General features: G+C 49.9%; 1 protein-coding gene across 13 annotated transcripts in view; it reads left to right on the top strand.

The window, feature by feature from the left end:
- ARNT (aryl hydrocarbon receptor nuclear translocator) overlaps positions 1-15,857 on the top strand; it is a 28,116-nt gene extending 12,259 nt beyond the window's left edge. For 2 of the 13 annotated variants that reach the window (XM_086768590.1, XM_086768593.1), the window contains 19 exons: positions 812-856; positions 3,368-3,581; positions 3,740-3,953; positions 4,037-4,102; positions 4,216-4,315; positions 4,713-4,778; positions 5,267-5,352; positions 5,795-5,871; positions 6,045-6,179; positions 6,609-6,683; positions 7,482-7,633; positions 9,355-9,465; positions 9,671-9,746; positions 10,140-10,263; positions 10,719-10,818; positions 11,465-11,615; positions 11,843-12,002; positions 12,484-12,632; positions 13,200-15,857. In XM_086768590.1, the coding sequence (XP_086624716.1) occupies positions 812-856; positions 3,368-3,581; positions 3,740-3,953; positions 4,037-4,102; positions 4,216-4,315; positions 4,713-4,778; positions 5,267-5,352; positions 5,795-5,871; positions 6,045-6,179; positions 6,609-6,683; positions 7,482-7,633; positions 9,355-9,465; positions 9,671-9,746; positions 10,140-10,263; positions 10,719-10,818; positions 11,465-11,615; positions 11,843-12,002; positions 12,484-12,632; positions 13,200-13,289 (2,191 nt within the window). In that variant the 3' untranslated portion in view covers positions 13,290-15,857. The remainder of the gene's footprint in view (positions 1-811; positions 857-3,367; positions 3,582-3,739; positions 3,954-4,036; positions 4,103-4,215; positions 4,316-4,712; positions 4,779-5,266; positions 5,353-5,794; positions 5,872-6,044; positions 6,180-6,608; positions 6,684-7,481; positions 7,634-9,354; positions 9,466-9,670; positions 9,747-10,139; positions 10,264-10,718; positions 10,819-11,464; positions 11,616-11,842; positions 12,003-12,483; positions 12,633-13,199) is intronic. The other 11 variants (XM_086768592.1, XM_086768598.1, XM_086768591.1 and 8 more) reach the window with 10 other exon arrangements.
- Positions 15,858-16,489: the final 632 nt, after the last annotated feature.

Consider the following 16,489-nt stretch of genomic DNA (forward strand, 5'->3'; position numbering starts at 1 on the left):
ACAGGAATCCTACGAACCAGTTACAGAAGGGTACCACAGCTGACTAATGCTAAAACCACCTGCACTCCATAAGTCCCGTTACCTTTTAGATGTTCAGCCTTGGAGAGATTGCATGCCTGCCTTACTGAACACATGCGGTACCTTCTCCTCTCCTGGCGGTAGCTTTTGGGGGATTATTTGTATCCCAAGGCAGCCAAACCTCAAGCAGGAAAACTTATCATCAGCCTCTTTAAAACAAGGTTTGCAGATTCCTCTTCTCTGAAAACTGAAAGCAGGTTGGTGGGGGGGTCTGTGTGCCTTTTTGTTGATGGTGTACGTAACATCTGTGTGCTGTTCACTGTGTAGCCATCTCAACCGTGTTCATCCTGAATGGTGTTCATGTAGCAACAGTATGAAAATGTGTATGGTTAGCTGTGAATCTTGCACTGTTTGTGGGTTTTTTTTTTATCTACTCTTCTGATTTGTTAATACTATCAAAGAGGCTATTGATTTTTTTTTTTCTTTAAAGGAAGAGTAGTGTAATGTGACGGGGACCCTAATTCCCAGTTCTGCCATTAACCTTCTAATCTGTGTAAAACAGAGCTACCCCTTGCCTATTTTACAGTCTTGGTAAGCACCTTAAAACTTCAAAACAACTTAGATAGGCACCAATTTAATGAGTAATGTTACAAACTAATGTCTGCTTTGTTTTATGGAGTTGCTCCTCTGCAAAACAGACGTGTCTGTCGACTGGGTTTCCTAGTACATCTTCCCATTTTTCATTTCTTTAAACTTTTTCCATTTTAGCTTAGATCGCTGATTTTATTTTTAGGTCTGATGATGAACAGAGTTCAGCGGATAAGGAGAGACTTGCCAGGTAGGAGAATGTAGATTTCAAGCATGGACAAGCAGAGTATTTCCTTTCCTTAATGTTTCTCTAGGCATCCCTTCTCTTCCTTCCCCCCGCCCCCCCTTCCCTCATCTGGTGCAGCAGAGGATTTGAAACTGAACAGACTTCTGGAAATTGCTGTGTAATTGGAATTAGGAAGGGAGAGGCATTTAGTCCCCTTGTGAGAATGTCTTTGGGGAATACCCAAAAGGATTTGTTTGTCAAAGGCCTCAGGGTAGAGCGTGGTTGGGCCATTGTTTTCACTGAGTGCTGTGGCTTTGCTAACCTGTGCTAAATACAGTTTCTCTTGTGCTGGATCAAGCTGCCAAGTGATCTGTTCTCACCTTGGTAAGGTTTTGTCGCAGGAATGCTGTTGTATTTTCAAAACAGACCTTAAGAAGTTTACTAGTTCAGGTTTTTCCTGCCCCTTAAAACCTTCAGGAAAGATGATGTCCTGTGCATTACAATGATTTAGACTTACTGAAACAAGATTTTTATACCCCCCCACCTATTTGTATTTGTATTTAGTTCCTATTTGTAACTAATGAGGGACTGTGGCTGAAATGACTGAAGCAGTAATTTCCAAGGCTTTCATACAGAAATGTAGCCCGAGAACGTCTGTGCGCAGCTGCAGCTGGTTGAGGTGGTGTGTTGCCAGGACTGTGTTTCTGCAGCAGACAAACACCAACTCTAAATGCACCCTTCCCTCTTTTCAGCTGCAAAATAAGAACTGCTTAAATCTCTCAAGGTTTGTGTTGCTTGCCACCCACAGCTCGTTACTGCTGCAGAGCTGAGAGTTGGTAAATCATGAAGAATGGCTTGTTTTGTGGCTTGCCATCTTGCAAACTTACCCTGCAACTACTTAGGACTGTTGCACCCTTGACTCATTTTTAAGCAATGCACAGGACTAAAAAGAGTGTCCTAGGTGCTGCGAATGCCACAGTTCTGGTCAGTTTGTTGCCTGCTGGCTAGTTTTAAAACAACAACCAAAAAAATAGCCCCCAAACACAGCCTTTCCTAACTGCCGGATTGCACAGCTTAAATATTTGAGGAGATAAGGAAATGGGAGAGGCGGGGCCTGCGGGTACAGCAAACAGCAGCGCTTTCCTGGGATTTCTCCTCCTGTGAAGGCAGTGACCCCTTCCTATCTCCCCACTAGTCAGTTGTTGCTGTCATGCAGGAGCCTGTAGTAAAGAATATTTGGCAGTGGGGCGAGGAGAATGTCTAGTGGTTTCCCAGTAGCGAAGGTAGCTTCATTTGCACACTTGAGCACGTGAGTTTGGAGAAGCTGAACTCAAGGTGAGTGTTGAAGCGCTACTTGTCCTGAATATCAGTCTCTTGCAGCGAGGAGCAAGGTCACCGAGTGATTCCACGCACCTGGTAGCAATGAATGCTCCATTTCTGTATTTATCCTCTCTAATTCACTTGCCTGTTTATGTTTCTTCACTTTCATCTCGTTTCACTTCCCACCATGTTCTTCCTTGCATCTAATCCATCCTTCTGTATAGGAAACCTGGCTTTGAAATTCTGTTTTGAAAAACCCACTTTAGTAACCCAGTTAAACTACACATGCTGGATAAAAAGAACTGAGTTATATTATATATATATTGTATTTTATACATATATATAAAACAGGCTATATTCTGATCTCTGGGGGACTGTGCCCTGTGAGCAGACGTGCAAAAGGCGTGTGAAGAACCTCTTTAAGGACTGTAGGTGGGCACTACTTGTCGTGGTGCCTCTTTTAAAGGTCTGTGTGCACCACCAAACTGTGTGCCGGATAGGTGGTCCATCCACACTGGCCTTGATCTGTACAGAAATCCAGTGTATATCTGCTCTAAAGCTTTCCCTCCTGCCATGATATTGTGAAAGTCTCTTGATGTAACTGAGATGCTTCTCTAAAAAGCACTGCGAGGTGAGACCCATCTGCCCAAGTCTTACCTGCAGCCCTGTCCTCCTTGTATGGTTACTGGAGATGTACAGGTGTCTGAAAGATGATGGTGGTGAGGGATTTGATTCCTCCTTGGACCAGCAGTGGCTGGGATGAGTCTGTCTGCACCAGTACTGTTTAAAACCAGATTTCCTCAGCAGAGTAAGGTGAACCCCACTTTGAGAGCAGAGGCCATAGTAAAGGAAGAAATCCTTCAGCTTGCTGGAACGTTGTGGAAATGATGGGGGAAACCTCTTTCTGTGCTAAAATAGCTTAGCCTAGCTTGTTTCCTTCACCAGATACCAGGGAACCAATGTGATTTAAAGCGAGATTCTTGTCCACAGCAAAGAAGGTTCAGCTGTAGACTCTCCTCCTTGCGCTTGTTCCTGCGTTTCTTTGTGCACGCCCAGCATGTGAGATGCTTGTAGTCCTTCTAACTCCTGATGACCCCGCTGCATCTCTGTGTTTTGCACTCTGGCCTTGTGGCAGCGTTGACATGGGGAAAATGGCTGAGGCTTCTGGCCCGTTGGTAACTTTGTCTTCCTCCTCTCCTCCCTGGCTTTTTGTAGGGAAAATCACAGCGAGATTGAACGTAGGCGAAGGAACAAGATGACTGCCTACATCACAGAGCTCTCAGATATGGTGCCCACCTGCAGTGCCCTGGCCCGCAAACCAGACAAGCTCACCATCCTGCGCATGGCTGTCTCTCACATGAAGTCCCTGCGCGGCACGGGCAATACCTCCACTGACGGCACCTACAAGCCTTCCTTTCTCACTGACCAGGTCTTGGCTTGATGCTGCTTTTGGGGGAAATAACTGCAGTCGGAGGAGGGGAGGAATTAAATTGTGGCCGGGGGGATTTGGGCACCCAGAGTGGACTTAGAGGACTTCGCCTGCTTGGCTGTGGAGCTAAGAGCATCTCCGTCTGTCTGTGAATGCAGGAACTCAAACACCTGATCCTGGAGGCAGCCGATGGCTTTCTGTTCATAGTGTCCTGCGAGACCGGGAGAGTGGTCTATGTCTCTGATTCTGTGACTCCTGTCCTGAACCAGCCCCAGTCTGAATGGTTTGGCAGCACCCTGTACGACCAGGTGCACCCGGATGACGTGGGCAAGCTGAGGGAGCAGCTCTCTACCTCGGAGAACGTGCTGACAGGTAAAGCAGCCTGGGAAGGGACTGGCGGGGCCGGGCGGCGCGAAAGCCTGCAGAGGACTTGGATTAAAACCTTCCCTTTGTAGAAGGAACCAAACCCTGGTGCCTTTCTAACAAGGATCCTGCAGCCCCCCCTGAGAGTGCATCTAAAGGTACCCCTGGTGATGCTTGTGTCTTGCTAGTTTCCTGATATGTTACCTGGTGCCTGTGTTGGGGAAAGGACTCGCGACAGCGTCTGGGTTTTTTTTTTTTCTGCTTTCTTTAGGTCGCATCCTAGATTTAAAGACGGGGACTGTCAAGAAGGAGGGCCAGCAGTCCATGAGGATGTGTATGGGTTCACGAAGATCTTTCATCTGCCGAATGAGGTAATGAAGAGATTCCTTGGGGAAAAATCTCATTTGAGCCTGAAGTTGAACTTGCTCCCTGGCCGCCTCGTGCTTTTATTTCAGCTTTTTTGGCTCATTCTGGCATAGACGTGATAGGACATGGCTTAGCTAACAGTCAAGTTCTTGAGATTTTTCTTTGCCCTATGCTAAGATAGCTCTCCAGACTGTTGGAGAAGATCCAGTTTCGAGTAACAACTTGTTTTGACCCTGTGTGCCACCTCCCTTCTTGAAGTCTGTAGAATGAGAGCTTTTCACTTGCATGGAGGAGATTCAAAGGTTCATTTACAGAGTGCTTCCTTTCATTCAAGATTGTCAAATTGTTTTGTTGTTGACCAAGATAAAAGCCTTTCCCCTCGCATTTCTAACTGTGGTACAGGTGTGGCAACAGCTCAGTGGATCCAGTCTCTGTAAATCGTCTCAGCTTTATGAGGAATCGCTGCAGGTAAATAATACAGAAGTTACAGGCAAGCACACTGCGTTGTTAGGAACAAAAGTAGCTACAGCTCTGTCGTCAGAGTGGTGGGGACACGCTGTGGTGAGCCTGTGTAGGCTGGATGAGTACAGCTCGTAAAAGAGTTCAGATAGATCTGCTGGTAGAGGAACCAAAGTACCACGGTCTCCAGGAAGATAATCCTGGGAAGATTAATCTTTCTTTATTCCAAGATTGGGTTTGAAGTCAATTTAAAACCACGTGTTCTTTACAGAGGTGCTGTTGGGCTCTGGTGCCTATTGTCCCTTTTTAATTTGAAATTAAGTTCGATTCCAACCTGTTGTTGGACCTCTTGCATTTATGTTAAGTCTTTGTTCTTTTTTCACCCTGAAGATGTTCTGTGGAAGCTTTTTTTTTTTTTTTTTAAATACAAGTAGAAACCTTGCCTCACCTTACCCATTTAATATATAGCACAATCAGACTGTTTTTTCTTTCTGAAGGAACGGCTTAGGTGTGGCAAAAGATGGCGAGCCTCACTACGTTGTGGTGCACTGCACAGGTTACATAAAAGCCTGGCCCCCCGCAGGTAATGACTTAGCTGAAGCGTTCGGTTGTGGCTGTTCTTAAGAGCATATGGTCTGGAGTTGTTCATTCTAGCAACTGAATATGCCAGCAAATGCTTTCCAAATATACCTATGCTTTTTCTTATTTTAGGATTGAAGTAATTTTGGCAGATGCTGGATCAGAGATCTGTGTCTCTGGACAGTAGAGATACTGTAGAGGATGAAAATGATATTACAGTCTCATATGCTAGCTTGTGCTGAAAGTTACAGAGATCTTTAATGCTTCTGGTGAAAAAAGGGAGGAGGAGACAACTTATTTTACCAAATTCCTCCCTGGGAAATGATATTTAATTACAAATCAAGGTGGAGAAATGTATTGAAGTCAGAACTGCACGTCTTTTTCCTCTGAAGTTATCAGTTTCTCCTTGTATTAACCTTGGTGGCATTTTTTGGCACTCCTCTCAGGTGTTTCACTGCCTGATGATGACCCAGACGCTGGCCAGGGCAGCAAGTTTTGCCTTGTGGCTATTGGCAGGCTCCAGGTGGGTAGCACATTTCGATGGTTCAGCATTGCCTTGTCCTACAAGTCCACAGAGTTAAACTCTTCTGTTTGAAAATGTTCCCTGATGGCCACAAACCTGACTGCAGGGTTGGCTGGTCAGGAGAAAGCAGCTCTCGCGGGGTTCGATAACGCTGTACCTGTCTTACCTTGCAGGTCACTAGCTCACCCAACTGTACAGACATGAACAATGTTTGTCAGCCGACAGAGTTCATCTCCCGACACAACACCGAAGGCATTTTCACCTTCATAGATCACCGCTGTGTGGCTACGGTTGGCTACCAGCCGCAGGTGAGGAAATGGTAGGAGCTTTCTTAGAAGGATCCGCTGTTCAGACTCCCTCTCTCATACATTGTGGCTCTGCTTGTCTAACAGATCTGATAAAACGATGCCCAGGGCCTAAACCAGGCATGTGTTTCTTTTCCACGAGTTGCTTTTTCATGTACTTTGATCATTGGAAGACTCTGGATTATGTCTAATGTCAATTAAGATCTGTTTTGCCTCCATTTGAGTTAGAGATCAAACGCTAAGTCAGCCACTGTTGCGCTTCTCTTTAAAATACAGCGGGCCGGTTCCCGTACTTGGTTTGTGTAACAGTGATTTGGTGGGGGGGGGCAGTAACTACCTGTCCAAAGTGGAATTAATGAAGCAGACCTGAAAGAGGGCAGCTGCCCGCCAGATGAACTGACTTGATCTCTCTCCCGATTCCTTTAAAATTAGGAACTTCTGGGGAAAGACATTGTGGATTTCTGTCACCCAGAAGACCAACAGCTCTTGCGGGACAGCTTTCAGCAGGTGAAACGCTTTAGCTACCACTTTGCATGCAGTGTAGTATTCAGATTGGAATCTGTCTTGGTGCTTGCAAAGCAATGAAATTAACTGGAAAAACCAAGAGCAAAATAAACCTCAGATATTTCTCCTTTGCCCAATGGTAAACAGTTACAGATACAGTTACATAACTGTAAATGTGCAAAACAAAACAGAAGCATCTGATGTCTAACTCTTTAATTCATCCTCTGGCTGCTAGTCCAGTCTGCTTTTAGGGCCAGAGACATGGCTACAAAGTGCCTTCCTGAATGCCATGCTTCTGTGGCTGAAACACTGGTTCATCTCTAGGGCCCAGCCCAGTGCTGCAGAATCTGAAATGGATGTGGTTTGCTTGCCCTGTTGTCGTTACTCTTATTTCTGAGGGCGTTGGACTTGTGGCAGGGCAGGTAAGACTGCCCCTGTGCTTTCATGACTCCAGAAAGTAGCTGCTCATATCCATTTGTCCAAATAGCTGGAATCAGAAGCGACAGCATGTGCTTCATTTGCCGGAGGCTTTTTCATACATCTCACCAGTGCAAAGAGATAAGAAAAGCGGAAGCCAAAAAGGGGATATCAGGTTCCCCTCCCACATCATTCAGGAATCGAGATAGCGTAAGGGAAGAGTGGTGGTGCCATTTAGTTGGGGAAGACTGAGATACGGTCTCGTAGGCTTTGAGGCAGAGGGCCATCACGAGGTTTTAGTGGGGGGTGCCTTGTGCTCAGAAGCAGGTTGCTCTTCGACACGTTCTTTTATCAGGTACTACTGATGGCATTACATTTTTTTAGGTGGTGAAGTTAAAAGGCCAGGTTCTGTCAGTCATGTTCCGATTCCGATCCAAAAACCGGGAATGGCTCTGGATGAGAACCAGCTCCTTTACCTTCCAGAACCCCTACTCGGATGAAATTGAGTACATCATCTGTACCAACACCAATGTCAAGTATGTACATGGAAATGACTTGCCAACCACCAGTGACAGCACACGAACCTGATGGGATCTTGTCCCAGAATAACCAGCAGCAGGGAACTGCGGGAGCTTCGGCCTCTCCCCCTCACCAAGCTTCCCAACAATTTGTATAGGCCCTGGAGAAATACTAACTCCTGTGAGCGCTCTTTTCCTGGGCCATGGCAGGCACTAGAGGACTATAAAGTGCGAGAAGTTTAATTCCTTTGGCTGCCTCAGTTGTGTGGCTTAGCAAGCTGCCAAGGTTCAGCTCCAGTGGTGCCTTTTTTAACTTTGGTTACTGGAGCGAGTCTCCGGTCTGTGTGTTTGCATTCAGAGCTAATATTAGTGAAGTCTGCCTTTCAATGTAGCTCTTGGACTCCTGTGACAGTCCAGGGAGGCAGCTGGTCCCCAGAGAGTGGCTCTTCATGTGAGCAGGACTGTCTGCAGCTGATGGTAGAAAGTAAACACTTATTTTTCTCCACTGCTGTAGTTTGTCCTTGGATTCAGAAACGAGCTCCGGTGGGCAGACCGCTCTCATTGCGACTCTTCCTCTCTAGACTATTCTAGTGGGTTTGTGCATCTCCTTTAGGAGTGATCATAGCTGCTCTCTCTTTCCAGAAGTGAGTTACAGAAGAGCAGCAACTGAAATAAAGAGGGGGGCAGGGGGGGAAGTGCCTGCATGTGTTTCATAACCGCAGGCTTGGTGGGTGCGGCAAATGGGGTCTCTCCAGCCAGGCAAACAGGAGGGCTGTGGGCAAGTGAAAAGCCAGGATTTTTTTTTTTTTTTTTTTTTTTTGCAAGGAGGCAAAGTCCTAGAGTGCAGGTAGTGCTTCTTCCCTTCGTGCGGCTGACGAGCCGATGCTTTCTGATGAGGAAGCATTAAGAGTTGAGCAGTGACAAATCCCTCTGGCTTTCAAGAGCTGTGGTCTGAGTGCAGGGCTGAAATCCGATGCAGATCTGATCCAGGCCTTAATTCCTGTCCTGGTGTGAGAGGTATCTCTTTGAACTCATTCATTCCACACACATCCATTCTCACGTCCATACTATGCCTTCTAAAAGCACTGCATAAATTCAGAGCAGAGAAGCAGCAATCTGTCTGACTGTGTTTGGAGGTGCGTTTTATCTGTGTGCATCTTTGCTGAGTTTATCTGTGGTGTTTCATCTTTGAGATCAGGTACTACTGACACAGCAGCTTGCAAAGAACTGCTGAGAAAACACTGGATTTTTATTCCTTTCTTGTGGGAGTTAAACATTAACTGACTTCTGACAGTTAACAGAAAAGCACCAACATCTTGGGCTTAAAACCTAAAACTGCTGGTGGTCTCCACAGGCTCCGGCTCTGGAGTGTCTGCCGTAGGGCTGAGCGGAAAACCTCAGGGGTTGTTAGGCTCCTGCAGCCTTCACTTGTGCTCCGAGGATGATGCAGATCTGGCCGAGCTCCTGGTGTAGGTTATTAATTGCTCCCCTGCTCGGTGACTGAGCGGGAGAGGGCAGAGCCCTTTGGCTCACAGCTGTTGGCGTTATATTAGCTGACACTCCAGCTTTTCAGAGACCACCAAAACTGAGTGGAAGGATCCTTCACTCGAACAGGTTTTGCAAAAGCAAAGCTTCCAATCTTGTCCGAGACAGGCGCACTCTCCTACACACAATAGCCGACAGTTTGCTTTCACTTGGTGTTTTTTAAAATATATTTCTTTTCTTTCTTTGCTTCAAAGGAACTCGAGCCAGGAGTCTCGGCCTGCCCTGTCAAACTCAATGCAGAGGCCCCAGCTGGGGCAGAGTGTCAGCCTTCCCCTGGAGATGGGCATGGCACAGCTGCCCTCAAGGTCAGGAGGTGCTCAGCTCCTTTTACCATGCCTCTCTCGCTGGTTCTGCCCTCCTGTCAAATAGCCTTCCTACCCAAACTTTCCTCTCTGCAGCAGTGACCTTCTCTGGGCTAATGAGTCATTGGTGTAACCACAGAGTATCTGTTCCCTTGGCAATCATTTTTAGCAGCCGATATTCTCTTGTTACAGACTCTTTCTATTTTAGGCAGCAGCAGCCGCCACAACAGACGGAGCTGGAAGTCCCAGGAAGAGAGAGCCTGTCTGGTTACGACCACTCACAGGTAAACCAAGCGGGTTTTGGTTACTCCGTGCGTTTGTTCTCCTGCATTATTTACATTCCCTTTTGCTGGGCCTTTAGAGGTGGCCACACAAGGTTGACTGGAGGCTGCTGAGAGTCTGGAGAGGAAGGCGTTCTGCCTTGGTTTTTGCTGGATCTGCTTCCTTGATTCTGATCCGCCCCTGCGGCATCCTCTCCGCTGTGCCCGCGTTGATGCTGCCAGCCTTAAATGGCCGCGCTATCCCGAGAAAATACGCAGGAATCGAGAGGGCGGCCTGGCCCCTTGCGTGCAAGGTCTTTGCCTGCAGAGCCCTCAGCTGTTCTCTGTGCCGGCTGTGAGACCGCTGACTTCTTTTGCTTTGAGGTGCTGACAGCTCATGCTTACACCTGCTCCCAGGTTCCTGTTCAGCCTGTGACCGCTGCTGGCCCAGAGCACGGCAAGCCCTTGGAGAAGGCGGAGAGCCTTTTTAATCAGGAGCGGGACCCGAGGTTTGGCGAAATCTACAGCAGTATCAATACAGGTAGGGAGTGCTGGGCTGTGAGGATAATTCCTGTCCGTGCTGATGTGCTGTTGTGGCGGTGAATTGCCCTGTCGCCAACGTTTTGCTGGAGATGTGGGGAGGGAGTGGGTGATAAGGTGTCTCTTGCTCTGCTCTTACTCCCTGCCGTAGTCTGACCCTTCCTGCTTGTCCCTAGAGAGCAGTTCTCCGTGTTCTTAGGCTGAGCACTGAATGTAGTGGGTGCTCTAACCCCAGAGGACCTTTATGCAAGTTTATTAGAAAATGGAGAGGAAATCAAATTTACCAGGCTTTTACAAACCCATCTGGAGTCCGTGTCTGGATAAGGGACAGTCGTGTTTGCTTTGGCTCAAAACAGCCTTCCATCACATGGGCATGTCTCTTACAACTAGTTCTCTGTCCCTGTTCCTGCTGCTGAGACTTCCTCAGCCTGAAAGTGAATCAGCCTCTCTCCACAGACCAGAACAAAGCCATTCCTGCCAGCACAGTGCCTGCCAACCAGCCCCTCTTTACCCAGGGAAACACTTTCACCCCGTCGCGATCTGGTGAGAACTTCAGGTGAGGCTTCCTGTGCTGTGCTTTCAATGGCCTCCTGTTAATTTTCTCTTGTTCTGCAGTTCTTGTTCTGTTTGCGTGTCCTTCTGCATCAGCTGAGTGTTCCCAGCCCCTCTCTGCGTGGCAGTGATTGTCCGTAAATGTGTTCCTCTATAGTGTGCACTGAAAATACAAGGGGAGCCTGTCCGTGGATGAGTTGCTTTCAGGAGTAGGGGAGAGAAGGGCTCCCGCACCCCTTCCCTCCTGCCTGGTGCTTCTTTGCTCCTGCTCAGGTTGCTCTGAGGCTGAGCACAGAGCCAGCACAGCTCCTCCTGTGCTGTGCCAGTCCTCACCCTCATGTTCACCTCCCCTGCCTTGATTCCCCGATCTCCTTCTGCTCTGTTCTTGCTGAAGCTCGTCTGCGGGATAGCTGTGCCTCTTGCACGTGCTTACACTGAAGCCCAAGAACTGAGCTGCGTGCCAGTAGCCTTGCCCACAAACCCAGCTCCTGCCAGTTTTGTCTACAGCAGGGCAGCACGGTGGACACTGGCACGTGAGCAAAGTTACTGGGCTCGTTTCCCCCCACCAGTAACTTGCATGGATGGCGTTTGTGCCTCTTTGTCCTGTGCGCGATACCTGGTGTCCTGAGACTCCCTCTCCTGTCTTCCAGGAGCAGCAGCATGGTACCTCCCGTGAACATTATCCAGCAGCAGCCCTCGTCCGCGGGCCGGATCTTAGCACAGATCTCGCGCCACTCCAACCCAGCTCAGGTCAGCGGAAGCAACTGGGCTTCAGGGACACGGCCAACGTTCACACCCCAGGTAGCAAAGCCTGAACCCTCGGTGCAGGCCCCGAGTCCCCGCTGCACTACAGACTCTTCTCACCGTCGTGAATCAACCTGCTCCAGCTGAGTGGTGGAGCAATGCTGTGTGCCCAAGAGCTTTCTCCTTTGGGGCTAGTCCAGCAACTTCTCACCCTCGTTAAGATGATGAGGTTCAGAATAACTCCATCTCTCCTCTTCCTCTCCTGTTTTTTTTCCCTCTTCCAGCAAGTGGCATCCCAGACGGTGAAGACCCGACCCCCTTCCTTCAGCATGGGGACTTTCCAAGGCACCCCATCCTCCTTCAGCTCCATGACAGCGCCTGGCTCTACGGCTTCTCCTACCGGGGCTGCTTACCCGAACCTTGCCAGCCGTGGCTCGGGCTTCAGTGAGTGTGGCTTGGGGTGCTGGGGAAGCTGGGGTGGCGACAAAATCCCCTCGGAGGAAAGCCAGAAGCATCAGTCAGATACAGCCTTGGTGTGATACCATCTCCATTGTTTTCTTGTGTGTGTTTGGGACATGAAATTAGAGAGCACAGCTAAGTCCCTGCTTTGGCTGACACTGCCTTTATCACTTTTAACTGTCATCCAGGCACGAGGCTCCAGAGCAGATGAGTTTGGAACCATTTTAAGACTGACTGGGAGGAGGCAAACCCCTCTGGGACTCCCCTGTATTTGTTCTCGTTCTCCCCCATAGATGGGGGCCTTAATGTGTGTGACAGTTTAGTGGCTTTTCCTGGAGGGGAGATCTTGCCCTGATACCAGCAGGCACCACAAAATGAGTTACACCGTTCCCAGTCCCAGTAAAGGATCACAGAAACCACAGCCCTGCCCCAGGAATCATTTTCTGCCTTGTCCTCTGTTGAACAGCCACCGAGGCAGCGCAGACCCCCGCCCCATTCCAGACACGGGCGGCTGAAGGTGTGGGCATGTGGCCGCAGTGGCAAGGACAGCACCACGGCCCGGCGGGGGAGCAACACGCGCAGCAGCCGCAGCCAAGCCAGCCTGAGGTCTTCTCAGTAAGACGGTGCTTTTTTTTAACCTCCCGAGCAAGGACTGGTGTGTGCCCATCTCGTGGGAGCAAATGGTCTTTGCTTCCCAAACGTGGGCGGCCGGCTGAGGCGCCAAGAGCGTGTCCCTCTAGGCTTATAATTTCTGGTGAGGTCTCCAACTTGGGAGTAACCTGATGGAGCTGAGACTGGAGAAGGAAGAGAGGCCTCAGCTGGACCGGCTTTGTGACTTGGTCCATTGCAGGCTCAGTGTGAAACTCCTGCCAGCTCCGCTGGTTGAACTCACCCTTCCGGCTCTAATTAAAAACCAAAAAGCCAGCCCTGCCCCCCAGTCCCAGAAAGCAAATACAACTCTTCAGAGTTTGCATTCCTCTTGCGAGCTGCTGCCCCCGGCTTTCAAAGGAGTCGGTGCAGCGCTCGTGACTTAAATTTGCTGCTCTCTTGCAGCCTTGGGCACAAACCCCGTGTGCCCTTGGGAGGGAAGGGACTGTGTTGGTACACAATGCCTGCTCCGTGTCCGAATTACCGATGTGATGCTCTGATCCAGACGATAACTCTCTCCTTGTGCCCTCACAGGACATGCTGACCATGCTGGGAGACCAGGGACCCAACTACAACAACGAAGAGTTCCCGGAGTTGAATATATTCCCTTCTTTTTCAGAATAAAACAAGCCCTAGGGGAAGCAAACTATAGCTATATATAATATCCACGTGTAAAGGAGAACACCTAAGTCTTTTTTTCAAAGACTGCTGAACTTTCTAAACACTTCCTACCTTCTGGAGATGAAACTCTCCCCAACAGCCTGGAGGATGGGTGGCCGAGGAGGAGGAGGATGTGGTTTTGGGTGCCGCCTCTGTGCGATGCTGGCAGTGGGGGACTGTTCGCTCGGAGGCTTCAGGACTCGAGCGCTGCGGGAGCAGCTGCGCTCATTGACCGAAGGCCCCGTGTTTGCGGAGCCGCCCGCGAGTGGTTTTCGTTCTGCACGTTGGGTTGGTCAGAGGGGTTCCTGTCTGGATTACAGACAAGCCCCTCCAAACTCACAAGGTGGCTTTTACTGTTTTTATTTCAATCTTCTATACCGTGACTCTTTTTCTATAAAACACGAAGTATTGTAATTTTTTAAATATTGGAAGAAACTCTTCCAAGCGTTAACCCTGTATAACACGATTCTGGAGGGTGCCTGCCTAAGAATTCTTGTCATAAGCCGGCTTTCTCTTTGGAGGAAGCTTGGCCGGCTTTGGAGGGTCGTTCCTGTCTCCAGTCCGGGCTGTTCCGTGTAGATTCCCGTGTTGGCAGGCACGTGGGTTTTTGTGTGGATGCCGTCTCTCTCCAGTGAACGGTGCGATGAGTACGGGCCTCTGTGTGACTTACGACAATCCCTGGAGGCCCGGTCGTTCGCGTGAATGACGGGATCGGGATCGTTACGAGCCATAAAAATGCGATCTATGTAGCTTTGTTCTCGGTGCATCAGTTCTGCAGCTGAGGGTTTCTGCGCTGCCGTGAATTGATGTTCCAGCGGGCTTTTTGTCAGCTTCTGGGGGGCGGGGGGAACAGAATACTCTGCACTGCCCATGCCATTTTACCACATCTAGATTGAGTTCCTCGCCTTCGTTTTGGAGCTGGGTGGCTGCTTCCCCGCACGGATCGGCCCTGGATTTGTTCGGGGCCTTGCTGGGGAGCTCTGCGTTTTCACTGCGTGCTCTGAATGGCGGTATTTGCTTACACTCACCATCTCCTTAAAGAAAGATTCATGCCATATGATGATCCTGTTGCCAAATCGCAAAATGGAGGAGATCAGAGGAATATAGGGAACAATTATTTTTTTTATATATAGTTTGTTGTTTTGTTTGTTTGTTTTTTTTTAATTTTAAACCTTGACTTTGAATCTTCTGGCTTCTTCAGTGGAAAAAACTTGTGGCAAATCTTGCTCTCCTCTCCTCAGGGTGTGTAGGGACTGGAAGAACAGTGTGATTCCCCACTCTGATGGCAAGCCTTGCTTCAATTTCAACAGGAAAATTTGTTCGTTGCAGAGTTTGACTTGGAAGGAAACTTGGCACAACTGCAACAGGGGAAGAAGATGAAGCTTTCCTGGAAGCCTGGTGGTGTTCTGGATGAAATCTGGGCAGTTCTGCCCCCTCCCCGAGACCCCAGGCTGGCTGCAAACGCCCTCTCTGCTGGCACGGGGCGAGGAGGGATGTGGTGTTCGGACTGACGGGCCTTGGTGCTGCCATGATGAGGGAGGCTCCTCAAAGAGCACATTTTGGGGATGTCCTTTGCAGATAACGTCCGTTACTGTTACCGACTGTTGCAGTTCCGTGCTTGCAGAGACCCAGAGAGATTCCTCTTGGTAGCGGAGGGGAAAAAAAAAAAAACGAAAGCTTTCTGCTCCTGTTTTGTTGGAAAATGGAGATTTGAAGTTTTTTCTCACTTTAAATGCCACTTCCAAATTTACCTACGGAAAGGTGGGAACCTCCCATTAGGGATTTTGGAAATGTCTTGTGATCCACCCCTGTCCTTTTACCCAGGGAAAACGGAACCAGCAATAACCACGATGTCTGCGGCAACCCCTCGCGTCCTGCACCGTCCTTGTTGCCAGGCCGTGGAGTTTTTTGGGGCTTAGAAGATACTTTTTGTGAAGTAGCAAGGTGTTAACCATCCCAGGGATTCATACTCTGCTGGCGGCACCCGACTGCGGGGCGAAGGGGACACGTGAAGGAGCAGGGCTGAGCTGCGCCCTCCTCAGAGCCGCGTGGACGGAGGATGGAGCAGCGCTCAACTGCCAAAGGAGGAGGGAAATTCTCCGGAAATCGAGCTCGGTGTGTTGAAGGGGAACTCGGCCTTTGTGAAGCTACAGCTGGAGCAACGGCCTTCAGCTGTGGAGCTTGGGTGGGAGCTGGACTTGCTCGTGGTGCTTCAAAACCACCCCCCACCGCCCCCCGACCGAGCACACCAGTGCGTGGGGCCCGCGGTCTCTGCGTCCCCGGGCTGTTGGAGGGACTGGTGCGCGGTGCCGTGGGACAGAGGCTCCTTCCTCTCCCGTCCCGTTTTGATGACTGTGTTATTTTTCAGTGTGTGGGGGGGTAATTTTACCGTATGGTCGCTTGGGGTGGGCAGGAGCCAAACCTCCTCCTCCAGGAGGGGCTTGTTTTGGGCCCAGGGCTCCCTTTTGTTGCAGGAGTTGCAGATGATTATATGTAGCAGATTTTACAATAAGATATTTTCCTTTTTTCAAAGTTCTGTCTCATTTTTGCCTCCCCCTGTACTGTGGTGCCCCACATCCCCCTTCCTTGGCCTCGCGGCGATGGGACAGACCCCTGCGTGCTGCCTTTTCCCCCAGACCTCCTCCCTCCCTTCTTTCCCTTCTTAATTATTTGCAGTCGTGGGCTGGAGTGTGTTAGCAGCCCCTCGTGATCTCTTTGGAGATCGTTGTGTTCTTCCCCAGCCCTGCTGCTGGAGAGGGGATACAGCCCCGTGACCCCCAGGTCCCCCCTGCCTCTCTCTGATCCATCTCGGGCCCCCGAAAACCCTCGCCTCCCTGTGGTTTGGTCCCTGCGCCCTCGTTTGCCCCGTCATGCGCGGCCGAGTCAGCGCCCCGTGCTCGGGGCAGTGAGTCCCGGGCTGACTCAGCCTCCCCCCTCTCAGCACCAGGGAGGGTGAGCTCGGGCGTGGGGGGCCGGATCCCTCTCCCTGGGGACCCCTGATGTGGGTGGAGTTCAGAGGTGGCTGCAGCCTGCACCCCTTAGCTCTGCCCCTCACGCCCTGGGCTGTCCCTCCACCCATGCCTGGGCGGTGGTGATGATGATGATGGCCCCAGCGTAGTGTGCCTGGGACGGGGGACTAATGCCACCGGCTCACACCGGGACCT

This window comes from Chlamydotis macqueenii, chromosome 28 (genome assembly GCF_036417535.1).
Source record: "Chlamydotis macqueenii isolate bChlMac1 chromosome 28, bChlMac1.mat, whole genome shotgun sequence".
Lineage (NCBI taxonomy): Eukaryota > Metazoa > Chordata > Aves > Otidiformes > Otididae > Chlamydotis > Chlamydotis macqueenii.